Source organism: Mizuhopecten yessoensis, unplaced genomic scaffold, assembly GCF_002113885.1.
Source record: "Mizuhopecten yessoensis strain PY_sf001 unplaced genomic scaffold, ASM211388v2 scaffold7763, whole genome shotgun sequence".
Lineage (NCBI taxonomy): Eukaryota > Metazoa > Mollusca > Bivalvia > Pectinida > Pectinidae > Mizuhopecten > Mizuhopecten yessoensis.
This window is the reverse complement of record NW_018407210.1, coordinates 40,684-56,481: the sequence shown is the minus strand read 5'-3', so window position 1 is coordinate 56,481 and position 15,798 is coordinate 40,684. Positions and strand designations below refer to the sequence as shown.

At 34.1% G+C, this 15,798-nt stretch overlaps 3 protein-coding genes across 3 annotated transcripts in view; 2 read left to right on the top strand and 1 right to left on the bottom strand.

The window, feature by feature from the left end:
- Positions 1–1,355: 1,355 nt before the first annotated feature.
- On the top strand, positions 1,356–6,334 carry LOC110454282. The gene is made up of 9 exons (XM_021503711.1): positions 1,356–1,476; positions 1,728–1,794; positions 2,390–2,482; positions 2,911–3,012; positions 3,401–3,590; positions 4,100–4,219; positions 4,477–4,644; positions 5,075–5,211; positions 6,074–6,334. Exons 1-9 carry the CDS (start codon positions 1,400–1,402, stop codon positions 6,212–6,214), a joined length of 1,095 nt encoding a protein of 364 aa, XP_021359386.1. The 5' UTR covers positions 1,356–1,399; the 3' UTR covers positions 6,215–6,334.
- A 1,350-nt stretch (positions 6,335–7,684) lies between these two features.
- On the bottom strand, positions 7,685–12,195 carry LOC110454279 (cadherin EGF LAG seven-pass G-type receptor 2-like). The gene is made up of 9 exons (XM_021503708.1): positions 12,113–12,195; positions 11,619–11,685; positions 11,122–11,211; positions 10,765–10,866; positions 10,316–10,505; positions 9,166–9,279; positions 8,704–8,861; positions 8,220–8,363; positions 7,685–7,912 (listed from the first exon to the last, which is right to left on the bottom strand). Exons 1-9 carry the CDS (start codon positions 12,169–12,171, stop codon positions 7,757–7,759), a joined length of 1,080 nt encoding a protein of 359 aa, XP_021359383.1. The 5' UTR covers positions 12,172–12,195; the 3' UTR covers positions 7,685–7,756.
- Positions 12,196–14,093: 1,898 nt separating this feature from the next.
- The window catches only part of LOC110454281, a 9,431-nt gene continuing 7,726 nt past the window's right edge, over positions 14,094–15,798 (top strand). Inside the window, exons 1-2 of the mRNA XM_021503710.1 lie at positions 14,094–14,202; positions 14,990–15,056. Of these exons, the coding sequence (XP_021359385.1) occupies positions 14,120–14,202; positions 14,990–15,056 (150 nt within the window). The 5' untranslated portion in view covers positions 14,094–14,119. The remainder of the gene's footprint in view (positions 14,203–14,989; positions 15,057–15,798) is intronic.

Below are 15,798 nucleotides of genomic sequence, written 5' to 3'. Positions count from 1 at the left end.
GAGAGAGAGAGAGAGAGAGAGAGAGAGAGAGAGAGATTTTTGACTTCTAGTAAACTGAGAGATAGATACATGAAACTTTGTCGTCTAAGGAATTCCTTCTTGTATAAGATGTCATAAGACTTTATATTTAATATTAACATTTCATCAGACTCTCAAGATCCAGGTGAAAATTCCTACTCTATCTATTAAGGACATCATACTAAAGTTAAACTCCAAAAATAACAATAATTTTCCATTTTCTCCATTCCTTGTTAAAATCTTCTAGAAAATAATCTCCCTTACTTGTTGCAATACATTTTTTAATATTAAAGTGATCTTTAATTGAGTTAACCAGTGCACTTAAATTGAAAGAGTTATGTAAGCATCTAGTTTTGTAAATGTAGTGTTTTATAATAATGTTAATTTCATTATCAATGTTACTATACTCATTTTCATGTGACCATGTTCCAAAAATAAATGATTCTTTGTTGACTGTGAATGGAATTAAAAGTGCATCTAAAAATATTTCCAGAGTTTGTAGAAAATTTTGAACTTATTGACATTCCCACAGTATATGAGTAATTGCCTCTCTCTCTGAGTTGCAGAGTGTACACGAAGGGCTTGTAAACTTGGTTTGCCTTAAATAAATATGAATTTGTTGTCAAAATATTATGAAGAATTCTAAATTGAAACCACTGAAGTTTTGAACTGTTTATTATTTTGAAAGGTAATGAGAAAATATTCTCCCAAGCAGATTCATCAAAATCAAAATGTTCTGTCCATTTTTCCTACCTGTTGAAATTTCTTTATTCATTGAGATAATTTTATATATGTGTTTTATTCCTTTAGTGTTTTTGATAAATAATTCTATGTTTAGCGGAATAAAAGGGAGAAGAAGTTCTGTATTCTGAATCCTGTGTATTTCAATATTAGTTCTTATATTATTAATAATACCTTGAAATTTAAGAAAATCTCCACAGGAAATTATCTGGAAACCATCAGCTCATAAGATCTACGAACCGTTTACAATTTAGGATCACCTTGTTTAGTTTTATTCAGAGGGAGAGAAGGGGAAGGGGTAATGGTTTCTTTCTCTGCGTATAGTTCTCGTTTTGTTTTATCTTGTGTGACAAAACTGTGGTATTTTTTTAAAATATCTTATTAAATTAACAAATCTGTATCAAATAAGTCTAGTCAAATATTTGAAGGAATTAAAGAAGGTTTATATCACACTCAGTGAAAACTAACGAGATATATTTATCCAGGTAAAACTATCCAGGTAGTGAGGATAACGTAGTGACATTCCAGAGCAGACACCTTAAACCGTATTCCTTCCACGGCCGATACTTTACTTACACAAACATGCAGGTGTGTTTGTGATGATCGACATCAGATAGCTTTGACGAGCGATAGAGCTGATATGGCATTGTATATTGGAATTATATCCATATTCCTATGTGTAGTTATTTCATTGGCTACAGCAGGATCTCCAGGCGAGTAAGTAGTTTCTATTTAGGTTTTGTATTTAATTCAAACTCATTAAAGTGACGTTGGCAAAAGAAATATTCTTGGCGGAAATGACGTCATACGGAATTACAAATGAACCGATGAATTCAATTTTCTAACATTTGAAAATTCTTTTTTATACTTTAACAATAAAACATGCCGATGAAACATTATATTCGATGTTCTCTGAAGTAAAAGGGTTTCATTTGTATAATTAGTAGTCAATTTGGGTTTTTGTATAGTGTGTTACAGTTGGACTACCCGAATGTGGCAGTAGCTGCCCAGGACAATGGAACACTGTTGGGACAGGTAAGGGCACTCCTGAACCAGTGATAATACATGTATACTGTACTATTACCGGTAAATGTGTTTTCTTTACAGACAGGGATTTTGCATGATGTATTTGTCCTTTCTTTACATGTTATCACTATCACCAACGTTTTGATAAGGCCAATATGTGCTGTTTTTCTCTAAAATCACTTTGTATGAAAACAATGTACAAGTGAAAAGACAACCACCTGGTATTCATGTCTCATGACATTAATTTTTTAAACAGTGACTGTGACGTCACAGTTATAGATGACGCCGCAGTTTAACTTCGCCACTGTTATGAGATTCGGGATTTTCACTAGATAGTTTACTATTATTTCATCTTTCGATACAAAGATCATACAAATATATATAACAAATAGTTAAATGTAGTTACAGTTGTAACTATATAAACATATTTCCTAATTAAGTTATCTACACTGTACGTTAGTAGAGTGCATGACTACATTCGTAGTCCTGCATCTTTTACATTGATTACAATGACAACTTTTGTTTTATTTCACATATCAGAATGCGATATGGCATGACACATTACGATGAACATTAAAAACATGTCTTTACTTTTACGTCCTAGTCAGGACAGAATGGTGATATCTACATCCAGCCGACTAGGAACGGTTCAGGGACCATACTATTTGATGGCTACGATCTACTGGAGATTATTGACGTACGTATGGCTGATATTTAGCATCCTTACTGCAAAACTAACTGTGAAGTATACTAATCCAGCTGTAACGTTGTTTACATTGCCATGGTTACAATGTTTCAGCGTTAATGATTTTAGTAAAACATATGTTATCATATATTTCACATCTATATATGCACGACGGTTATCATTATCAACTCCGCTCAACTCTGTATCCCTTTTAAGGACATGCAAGTGACAATTGATTTGATATGGATAGGGTTTTATTAGTCAAAACAATACCCGAAAGTTATTTTCCCAGATGGCATTGGAGGTGATTTGTAGTACAGTATGGTGTAGCTTGTATATCCCTTTGCCATATAGATGAGGTTACCTATCGAAATGACCCGTGTTTGATGTTTTCAAATTTTGTTTAAAACAATCACTTCATTAGCTTGTTTGGTGTTTAGATTATCAACAGTATGCCGCCGATCTGGCGTTTACATGGACATGTCGGCTACTCTGGGACATTTGAGGGTGGATCTGACATAGAAATTCCCCTGGAAGTGCTGGTAATGAACATTAATATGACTATAAACTATTTTTTCCACTTGTGTAAAAAAACATTTTGAAAAACTTATTCAATAGTTTGAAATGTAACAATATGTGAGAAATGTAACAATATGTGAGAAATGTAACAATATGTGAGAGATGTAACAACATCTGAGAAAATGTCCTTTTCCGAAATAGTTGTGCACGTTTGTTATTGAACCGTGTTTTTTTTAACTTCATCCTGAGGTTTCAATGTCGGTTGGTCCCTTTATAGGGGTGTATGGAATAGCCAGTCATGTCCATTGCAGCGGTTCTGCTTGTAAATATGTACTTCTGTTATTTGCATATTTACGGAAAACAAACTTCGAACCATAAAGATATGTTTTTCTTCTGATTGTATGGATGCAGGATCCCGAAAATCAGGATGTCAGATTTGAACTTGTTGCTGGAGATTTTCCCGTTGGAGTAAATATCGTCAAACATCCATGGAGAATCCTAGGCGTTGCTCTGGATGAAGACGCTATTTACACGTTCACCATCCGTGCAACTGATGCAAGCGATAAGTACGCTGATGCAGTTTTCAAAATAGAGACAATAGGTATTTAACCTTCTTTTATCAATCAAGATGTATTGGCATTGTTGTATATATTCTGAGCATAAACACATAAAATTCCACTCAAAAGAAAGCATGCTTTCATTAGTGAAGCAACCCGGGACAATCCATTTCTCGTGCAAGTCTCAACAAGAAAATACCGAAATGTTAAAAAAATCATAATTTCAACACAAAATCGATAAAAATAGGGCAAAATGTGAAGAGAGGAAAAATAAACATATACCGCCCTGAAAAAGTAACAGGGCAATAAGTCCAGGTGTTTCGGAAGGGTACGCGTCCTCTGCTTCATCGCCGACACTTGCCATGAAAATCTAGGTCAAATTCAAGTAATACCAGGTCCTCTAACTGAGAATAAGAGATGTGACAACAAGTCCACACTGCACATTAATGATCATAATAAAAAATAACGTGCATCATATAACACAAGGAAAACGTTTACTTTCCTGTGGGATGATGATGGCGATCATAACCCTCTATATCTGTTGTTAACCCAGAGATCGATCAGTGTGTCAGAGAGATGTGTCACAACAATGGTCAGTGTAACAACACCAACACTCAGCGAGGATATACCTGTACCTGTCCGATCGAGTATGGGGGACCGACATGTGACGTCAGTAAGTATACATACCTCGCACCCCTATCAGTTAATAACAGTCTTAGTCCATTGCTATTGATGCTGTTGTTTTGTCATCCTTTTTTTTTATTACATGACGTCAAAAAAACCTGTCTCAAAATACAAAGCAAGAAAAACGCATATTTAAACATTTCGATTGTATATTTCATTCTTATAAAATTTCATGTACCTCTGTATATTCGAGGGAATGACTTTCAATACAACTATTTATTTTGTTTTTGTTTCTACTTTGACTAGCTTGTAAAACGACTGCCCTTGGAGTAGCCAAGCCCTCAGTGATCCCTGATGCTCAGCTGTCAGCCTACTTATCTCGATATGTATCAAAAGCATCAGACGGACGTCTGTTAGAAAATGGAAATCATTGGTGTGGTGAAAACGCCAACTCCTGGTTACAAGTGGACCTAGGTATCCTCAGTTATCTTACTGTATATATGTGTTAAGGTAACAGGTAATAATCAGCAGTAAGGTTAAAGTGAATACCAGCAATTGCAATTTATTTTTACCGTCTTGTATGTTGAATTAATTACATTGTGCTGTAGCAATTAAAAGATCGCGATGTCAAAACACTTTATTTGTTTATCATTTTGTACGGAGTTCCTGCCAAAAAATGACTAATTCCTTAAACATTCTTTCCCCTAAAAACATTATAAGGATACGTATTTAACAGGTAAAAGGCATGTTTAAGTCACATTGGTACGTGATAGATGATACATGTCTATTTTACTATGTTACATCGGATATTTGTTACTCTGTAATATCTGGTATATTTTTACATCTAGTACATGTTTATGAGTTCATTGCATTTTTATTGGCTTTCTTGTGATATATTTACCAGGCAGTACAGCAAGGCTATTCAGATTAGAGACAGCTGGGGCCAATTCCACCTTCTTCGCCAAAACGTATACAGTGTCGCACAGTTCTGACGGAATCACCTTTAACTTCATAAACGATGTGAATACTACCATTGTGCATGTAAGTAAAACCGAATTATATACAATAATATTAGAATCTCATTATCAATATTACCCCCTTTCAACATCCCCATTTCCTAACTCACAGAACACACAACACAAAACACAAATTGTATGGAAGGACTAATAGTATACGATGCTTGATAGACAGATTTGGTGTGGTCTATTCCAGATAAATTTAACATGCGGTATAGAGGTTAGTAATTGTTTTAAGCTTAACAAGCCTTACCCATTTCCATTGGAACCTACTTACCTGGTTTCTCGAATAAACAATGTTTATTCAGACAGAATATGTCTTAAATGTTACACAATATCTCTCTTAAGGTACCTTAATATACATTTTCGGATTTGCGTTCCCTATATATGTAATTCACTTCAGAGGATGCCGGTTTCCTGTATCCGACTATATGATCGTATCAGAGAACCAATATAGGGTTCCATAAAGAATAAGGGGGTTCCTATGAGTCCTCTGTTAAGGAGACACTGGAGAAACCAAAATGTTCTTCTGCATTCATTACCAGACTTAGAATTAAAACTTTGTTTTCTACACATTCCCCTTTAACTTGTATGCTTCCATTGTTTCTCATAGCAGAAATGTTTTACATATTTTAACCATTTTGTCCTGTATGAGCCTACTATGTTTATGTGGCCGTTTACATATAATTTATTTACTTCAAAACAGTAAACACATGTATTGTAGCATTTCGGAATCATAATGAGATATTACATATAGTTACATAAAATTGTGCATCACCCCAGATCCTTTAAAAGTACAGTTAGTCATACCAACTTTACATAGATTATGAACACTAGTTTATCTATCAATATTTCAATAGTCCATTGTTATGTTTGTTTGATTACAGACGTTTATGGGATCAATTAGTGCAGAGTACCAGACTTTGCCTGAACCACTAGAAGCACGCTTTGTCCGGATCCATCCAAAGACATACGAAAGTCATTACCACCCTTGCTTTCAGGTGGAGATGTATGGCTGTTGGCTCTAACTGTCTCCTCACTGATTAAAAAAACGGCTACTGGGTCTAACGATCACAAGATTTGAGAATGTCAATATCGCAGATATGAAAATTGTTATATCGACTTTGTATGACTTATCATTTATTAAATTCACATCTTCTGTAAAGTGTCAAAGGTTGTGTTTCTTCTTTTGCAAATGAATGACACGTAAAGTTTATTTGTTGCTTTAAATTTCAGTCACACAAGATGGTGATATGTAACTGCTTGTGTTACAAAATCAACCTTTCATAAAAGCGATACATCTTAATATGTGACGGAAAAAATATATACATTTTCCTATTTCTTTTTTAACTATAGGTAACTATTGGGTTATCATTGAGCTCTGACTAAATTCTTTAAAATTGAATGTTCCAATTTCATACAAAAAACTGTCATACATGCTGTTATTTTATCATACCTAATCGTGTTATTCGTTTACTTTTACTCATTGGCGCGTTCTGAAATACCCGACCTCATTTGATGATGACGTAAATAATTGAATGAGTCATAATATCTGGTGAAATGGCATCACCAGCTAATATTTTGGATACAATTATTTCTCCTCTAATAATATGTATCTATTTAATATCAGGTTTTACGATTGCAAAGTCACGTGGCAATTTAAATCAGCTGTAACACCATCACTATTGATACTGTACATTACACAAAACAATGTTGATGGAAGTCAGACATTTACATGTAAACGTCTATTATTATAGCCAGCTCTTCATTACTGTGTAGTTATCGACAGCTAATGGCCTACTTATAAGTAACTACGGGGGACAAAAATAGGTGTTAGCACTAACACGTTTTAATTTTGAAAGAAATTAATTCTATTGATGCATCGACAACAGTGAACACTATAAATATGATGATCATATATTGCATTGATGGTCAATCCAACGAACAGACCTACAGAGAATGACCGAGCAGATCTTTACACACCAGATCCATATTTTGAGGTAGATATTAGCCTATCTATCCATAATTTGTGGTAGATATTAGCCTATCGATCCATACTTTGAGGTAGATATTAGCCTGTCGATACCTCCTGACCTGTGGTCTGTTACATATATTGCATCAGTTAATACATATATGTATTCAATTTGAAATGTTCGTGGTAAGCATTGTTATTGATTATTACGTCATATAAGGCTGGTGTCATTAAATGCCCCCCCCCCCCCCCCCCCCCCCCCAACAATGAAACGGAATTTTACTCAATGCACTTCACTATTTGTTGCTTAATTTTAATGCTCTTGAATTTATAAACTACAGAATAATTCATGGGATTTACGTTGATTGTGATTCAAGTTTCACTCGTTTGAAAGAATACAACGTACTTATTATAGACTCTCAATTCATTAGGTATTTTCTCAAATAATGACAAATAATAATATGTTCTTTATACGTTGAAAGTTCCCATCTCCTAAGCAAAAAATACAATAACGCATTTTTCTCAGACAAACTCAATTTATTTTGAATTCACAATTAAACTGAAGTACATTTTCATATACGTCTTTATCGACACGTAATCAGGGATTAGAATTTATCTGGCATCCGTAAACTTCTACGCGCATGCCGGGGTGGCTGCTAAACGTGACTGGCTTGAATCTGATAAAGCGAGCGTGCAGGGGAGTAGTGAGGACGTGCTTCGTCACGGTGTTCACGTTCGTACTTCCGGTATACACCTGCAATGAAATCAAACCTAAATCATTATGGTAGTATATGAAAGAATAAATTCAATTACGAGACAGGAAATATCCTTTTATGTCACGTGTACATGTTAGTGGTAAACTAATATTAAACAAAAACATTAGTTTATAACTACACTGCATGATAAATTTACAAAAGGTACATGTATTAGCTTGACCATGTTGAAGTCATGGTTTGTACAGTTGTCCAGATTCTATAAACGCGGTATAGATATGACCGTTACACTTCACTATCAGATCATTACCGCCATTATAGCCGTATAATGACGTGCGGATAACATACCATGTTGCCAGTTCCATTCTTTGTGCTCACGAAGGTATTGCCGTCGGAACTGTACAGCAGTTGGTACTCTGACGTATAGTACGTCGATGACGTGTAGCCCTGGGTAGCCACAGCGTGCACATCCATGACGTCACCGAGGTCAACCTGATATGTAGATTGACATGCACTTAACTCCAGAAACCTATGGTATATGTAAATTCAGGAATAGTTTTTCGCGAGAATTTCTGTAACATTAAAGTGAAATCAATTTACCTAAATATCCAGCCTAACAGGTTTATGTTGATTCTATTGTACATTTTGAGTAATGATTTTAACTCTTTCTTAAGAGTACGTCGGTCTTATAATTTTACAGTGGTGTCTACTGTTTGAAACGTGTGATATTTTAAATACACTTTACATAACCTTTCCCAATAAACAGCAGATACGATCGTCATAAACGATATATATGCTATAACAATACCGTATGTATAAGTAATTGTATTACCTGTAGCCACGAGGCAGTATTCTGTCCGATCCAGCCCTGAGGAGCATTCAGACGCCCGTCAGAGGCCGGGTGATCCCCATAAGAGTAGTGAGCAGACATCCGGGCATCTGGTATCTTCTTACTGCCCTGGTCCACCCCAAACGCCTGGTTCTCACAGTCTTACAGAAGAACAGAAAGTATACATTATCGTAGTTGATCAGGTCAAAGGTTATATCCTGGATCATTATATCATTTATTGGGTTGTTCTAAATTTAGTAAGAGAAGGAGAAAACTTGAATGCTCTCAAAACCATAATTCGAACTTAAAATCGATAAAACTAGAACAAAATATGAACAAAGTAAAAAGTACGTAGACAAATATCGGAGGTGTCCTGAAGAGTAAGCGTCTTCCGCTTTATCGACATCACCTTCCATGTAAACAAAGCATAACCTATTTTCAATGAAGAAGAGGTAGTCGACTTACTTGTAGCACACGTCTTTCCGCCGTACGGTGGCTGACAAGTACATACAAAACTGTCAATATCGTCCACACACGACCCTCCGTGACTACACGGGTTACTGAGGCACTGGTTCTTCTCTGTGTGAAAACACAACGTAAATAGTTTACAAAGGTCCTTATCAACAAAAAATACAAATATTGTCTAACAGGTGTACGGAAAAATTGGAAAAAGGAAAGTCTACAAATGGAATAGAGAGTACTTTTTCCTGATGCAAGTTATATTTCATTGTGTGATGAATACAAAGTATCTACCATTAGTTGGCGAGTACAGTATCATGCTTCGTTTGGTGCTATAGAATACCAGATATATTTCATGGAATAGGGTAAAAAGAAAATTGCATTTTAAATAGGGAAAGTATTCATCCCATGAGTTGACATATAAGTAGTATGCATCGAGAATCAAGGATGGCAATAACATGAACAAAATGACAAACATGTGCCACCGTCATTCGTGCATCAACGTACTGTGCTTAGATGTTTTATTTGAAAATGAAGTTACAATTCAGATCACGACTTCTGTTCTTTGTATTTCCCCCCACTGTAAATAAGGCTCTGTGGTTGGTTGTTTTACTTTGGAAAATAACAAAAAGTGTGGTCCTTTTAACACAAGATACTTCGTTCACTATACAACCGATCTTTTAAATGTTAAAATGCAATAATTAATAATATTAACTTTTTTTTTTTTTTTTTATATCTATACCATTAATAGATTGCTTATATTTATAATACCACTTAAGTTGTATTTCATAATACTAATGTATTGTGCTTATGTACAATACTAATATATTTATTATATATTTTAACAGACACATACTTTCGCAATATGATCTTTCTGTACTTATTCGCGATGAATTTAGTTTGTGTGTAACTCAACGTTAACGTCTTAATGTGTTTTAATTGTTCGTTTGATACGTGATTTTGCAATCAATACTTAACCCAAATACGCGCAAATAAGTAACACTAAATACACTCTACTATAAAAGGTAGGAAATCTATGTTACTACACAGAAAACCATTAAAAAAGTGAGGAGCATGATGACACAGTAGATATGTTAAACTAAAGATTTATGACAATAATAAAACAGTCGAAAATTCTTCCTATTCAGGAACAAACCTCTTGTGTCTATAGAGAAGATTTGGTCGGCATATTTCCCGTGCTTGTCCGTAACCCGGATGCCGAACTGATAGGTAGCATCCACATCCGGTGCTGTACCGGAAATTTGTCCGGTCAATTTGTTCAGATGGACACCAGGCGGCAGTGCACCGGAAACCTTCTCATACTTCAGTGAACCTCCTTCGGGGTCCTACATTAAAAAAATATAACACCTTAAATGCTTCCATGAATTAAGAATCTTCTTGATTTTACATTAGATAAGATATTTATATAATACAAATTAATAATAATAATAAAAAGATTATTTTCTGTTTTGCGAATTGATTTAATATTGCTATTCATCTTCACATAAGAAGTGTTTTCTTTTGGTTCTCTTTAACGACTACAATAAATTCCTAGTCAAAACAATTTCACTTGGGTAGCGATCTGTTGGACTATTATAGGTATACCACAGCTTCAAGATTCAGTGAAATTGACACTCCCCCGAGGAACGTGCCCAGCGATCCGTGAACGGCCTTCGATTCCCATACGGGTGGCATGCTGTTGACGATCTGAAAAAAAGAAAGATAGTTCAAACTACTGCTGTGATGGATTTTAAAGTAATGTACTTGTTTGATTTTATTGAGATTTATAGTTATGCTTTACGCGAAATTGATATAACTTTTAAAATATTGCTTACAAACTTTACGAAGAAGTAATAGGAGCACATCGTCCAGTCACTTGATAATTAACTTATATCAGTATTTGCCATTTATAACGAACACTATACATTATCATGCATTCGTTATCAATTTTACATTAATTACCTCAAACAGTTTTAGCATGTCGGTCGTACCAATGTAGACAGTGCCATTACCGGTTGGTTTCATGATGACGTTTCCGCCTTGTGGCCCTGCCTGAGAAAGGTGATGCATTGAATAGCTCTTCATCAATCAACCTGATACTTATTACTGAATATACAGACATCTATTGAATGGTGAAGTCTCGTTCAGTTGATCATGAAAATTGTTACCGTTTTCTTCTTGTAATATGAAAACTTTCACTGAGTATATTTTTTCTGTGAAAGAGAGGCTGCTCTGAGGGACGTGCCCAGCGAATCGTGAAATTAAAGTAAAAAACGATATTACATAAATCGTAGCAAGCATTGAAACCAAACAAATGTTTCCCGTTATATCTTGTAAATAACATTAAAGACACATTAAATAAAAATCCTGTATAGTCTTAACATATTTTGATGTGAATTATTATTATTTCTACCAGCATGTTTATTTATCACTGCAGTAATTATGTGATGTACACATACCTCTACGGTAAGATTACCACCAGTCTCAGCCGTAACCAACACATTCGGGTACTGTATCTCGAAAAAGCTTTAAAGCAAAGTTAAACGAAAGTTAAAATGTGAGGAGAACGTCGGAAAATATAAATGGAAATAAACCATCTCCTCTATTTAGGATACTCATCAGCATTACTTAAGGTTAGAATAAACCTAAACTGATCCGTGTTTAATCTCGACGACAATATCGATCTATTGGGAGTTCTGTTGACACAAGTTTTACAATATATTCTTGCACAATTTATAGCATGTTATACAGGTTAATTAAGAAGGTAATGTAAGCGATATTTGTTATGTTTCCTTTAGTGAAATATTGACCGGACCTGTCGGAAATTATATCATCATTTACTCAACATATCTATAATGTATAGAATAATTCCTTAAACAACGAAGTTTTGTTTTACATATAAGGAATATGTCACAAACAGTTAATAAAATAAGAAATAAGAAATGTATATTACCTTGCAAACGCATAAGGCAAGAAAACTAGCAGAAGATACGTTGTTTTGATAGCCGCCATTTTGTCCAAAGTTTGAGGCCTAATGCCAAGCTGCCATCCGCTGAAGTTTTGGGTTGACATCGACAGTCGATGGTATCACATGACTTGGGCGGTTACTGGGGATACACAGAGCGGAATATTTCAATCCCATATTAAACCATGCAGTCAGAGTAAACTTCATTGCCTTTCAATGTAGCTGAATGATAATATGATATTAACAAAATTATACATAAATTATTTTCAGCTTATTTTCATTTTTTTCTATTTTTTCTTTTTAAAGTATATCATAATAATAAAAAGCGTTTTGCTTCCAACATTATTTTTTTTCCAACCAATATTTCTTTTCTGATTGAAATGTTAACAAATGTCTACTTTTTCACATTCAGCATTCCACCTTCCAAGGGATTAATCTTTAATGCTGTTTTCCATATAGTATAATTGACGTTTTATATTTCAATGGCTCGTTTCGAATTTATTTTGTTTTAATGAAAGAAACAAAAACCAAACCAATTTCATTTATGAAGCACATGCATTCTAGGTCACTTTTACATTAAAGAGATACCGGTTACAAAATGATTTGTTTGGATAATTAAATTTGGCAATCAAATTGCCATTAGAGGTTACTTTTGCATTTAAGAGATACCCGATTTAAAATTATTTACGTAATGCCATGATGTTGCATATTTGTCCGGGTCGGATTCCACGGGTGTCTGTTTTTTGTGTTTACACGATTAGTGTCGGTAAATATAACCAGCATTAATGATACCCGTTTCTGGGAGATATAATAGACGTAATCCTTTAATGTGTGGATACTCTTGTTTCCAGACACTACAAGGAATTAGGTCAGGTTGTTCGGGATCTTTCAAACGTAGAACCTGACTCATCGATTGTATGTGTAAGTATCGCAGTTACAGCATGCGTGATGTAAGTGTTACAATATCTATCTTGAGTTTAAACAAATACACGTATTTACGAACCACGATATGGGATAACGTCATATTGTCCTTACATGGTAATCAGTTCATCCTCTTATCTAAAAAAAGAACAAATAAAAGAATATATTTCGCAACATCTTTTTTCTATTAAAAAATAATGATTATAGCTTCTCAATAAACTAAATAATATTACATCACTAGGCTCAATATTTAAATATATTAACAGAAACCGACATAACACGAAAAAAAGTTTATTAACGAATCAATTTAATCCTTTAAAACTTACGAAATATGAAGTTACTGGAAGCTGTTTCTACTGTTGGCATCTTGAAATATGTTATATTACTGTTGAACAAGAAGTGTACGTACAATTGATTCTAATGACGAAGATTATAACAGATTATTAGGTTTTCAATTAAGATTTAATCGTCACCTTCCAATGTTCGCCTCTAAACTAGTAATTAATTTCCGTCACAAGATGAATGACACTTATGATGGACTATTTACGGGTTTATCTGTAGCTGTGAAGCTGGAATTTATCCTAGCATTGTTAACATTAACACCTGTTTTCTATTGTTTGTAATGTTATAAACGTTTTATAGGCACCTTACCCTTTTTATGATATTTTTAGAAGTGCGGAAAACTTGATATGGAGGTGTTTCTTAGTTAGACCTTTTGTACCAGTGAGAAGTTCTAAATGGACAAAGGACAATATGGTACATCAACCTAAACTACATTTTCAAATGAATGCTTCCTTACTTCTGAGTGATTAGTATAATCTAGATTTTCAGAAGTGTTACATTTCGTAATCGATTTTAGTATTCTGAATGATGTCATTAACAAGAAAAGGGATAGACAAACCATTTTCGTAATTATACACATCTCCAAAATCATATTAGTTTTGATAGAAATTACTCCAGAAGTAGTTCTCTATATCATGGTTTGTATTGGGGGTTATAAGATAGCTACCTAGTGATACTGGTATCGCTATGTATTCACAGGAAAGACGTACTCTGGTGTGATTGTTATTCAAGATGGCGAACGTGTACGACCTGTTTACGAATTTGATGTTTGTGTGTCTTCTGATGCCTTTAGTTGTTTGGGCCGCTAGTGCAGAGTATGTAAGTTTTTAAAACTTAAAACTTGTAAATTTATCACCAACTTCAAATCTCCATATTAAAGAAAATTGTCGGTTTTTCATAATTTTCTTGTCTTGGTATAATTTCAGTGAACGTCCCCTAATGTAATATAATAGGAGTCAGCCACTGCCCATATATAAGTAAATCAACTAACCCCTCTAATCAAAATTTAATATTAAGAAAGGTAACTTTCTCTATCAGCAGCCAGTTTCTCTTATTTTAATATAATATCACTAAGCCACTTCCTCCTTTTTTAATATGATTTTAGACAACTTCTCTTTTTAACATATCTTCAGCTTCTAGACATATACATTGCAGTGTTAATATTTGTGAGATATCAGTTTTTATGCTAATTTGCGTTGATAATTGACTGCGAGTTAACGTATAATGTGAAAAATTATCCAAACATAACAAAAAACATATACATGATTGTAACGCAAATTGATGTTATCCGGAATAAGTAAGGAAAGTACATTTAGCGAAATTAATACGCACAACACATGTAAAATAATATTAATAATTTATATTGATTAAAATCAATTTAACTTAAATGTTACCGAATGAAAGAGTATATAGAAATGAAAGGTAAGAAATAAAACAAAATATAAATGTTGTTGTAAAAATATAATGTCACAGAAAAAAGAAAAAAAAATATCATTACTGCTGCAGAAAAAACAAACAATCAGTGAATGTTTGATTCGTTGTTCATTTTACAACTCTCAAAAAGAATAAACATGTAATAAGTGTAACTGTCTACTGTTACAGTCCTTTACAAGTGGATTATCCGAGTGTTATTGTCCACGCTAAAGCTGATGGAAACTTCACTATGTTGGTAAGCCAAAATCTACTGAGACTCATGGTTCTTCTTACGTCCGATTAGGTATCTTCAAATTATGTCAGCTTACTATATTGTATTTAATTGTTTTTAACCTTTCAGCCTTTCTGCTCATAGGAAGGGTGGGGATTGAGAACAAACTACACCTACTGTTATCCACTGTATGTTTCAAAATGCAACTAATGTGAGAACCTTCCTGCAGCATTGGGGATTTGCTTTTGTGCCCTCTATTTAGGGACCAAAAAACTGCATCCATTGGTAGCAGAGTACAGTAGCGTACGGTGGCCATGGGTGATATTTTTATACAATGAATAACCCCTGTAATATAACATGTATCAAAATTTAAAAAAAACATCAGCACTAAAATTGGCATATACATGATGAAGTGGACTATGTGGGCTTCATAACTTTTCATTTTTTTTTTATCGAATTCGGTTTGAGACTACAATTTTGGGCATTTACAAATCTGTGTCTACACAACAAAAGCTAGCTTTTCATGTAGTCTATTTTTGTACTCAGCACATGTGTAAATATTGTGAAAAATCCACCGGAATGACCTATGCTAAAACGTGAGTATTTCTGTTACCGAGTAGGCGATATTTAATTTCAGACAGGTTTTAAGAAAAACAATTCTACTTGCGGGGGTCAAATTCTGGGTTAAAAATCATGATTTTTTGCATATTTTGGTGTTTTTTGATGTGGTAACCATGGTTTTCAGAAGTCCCAAATCTGGGGAAAT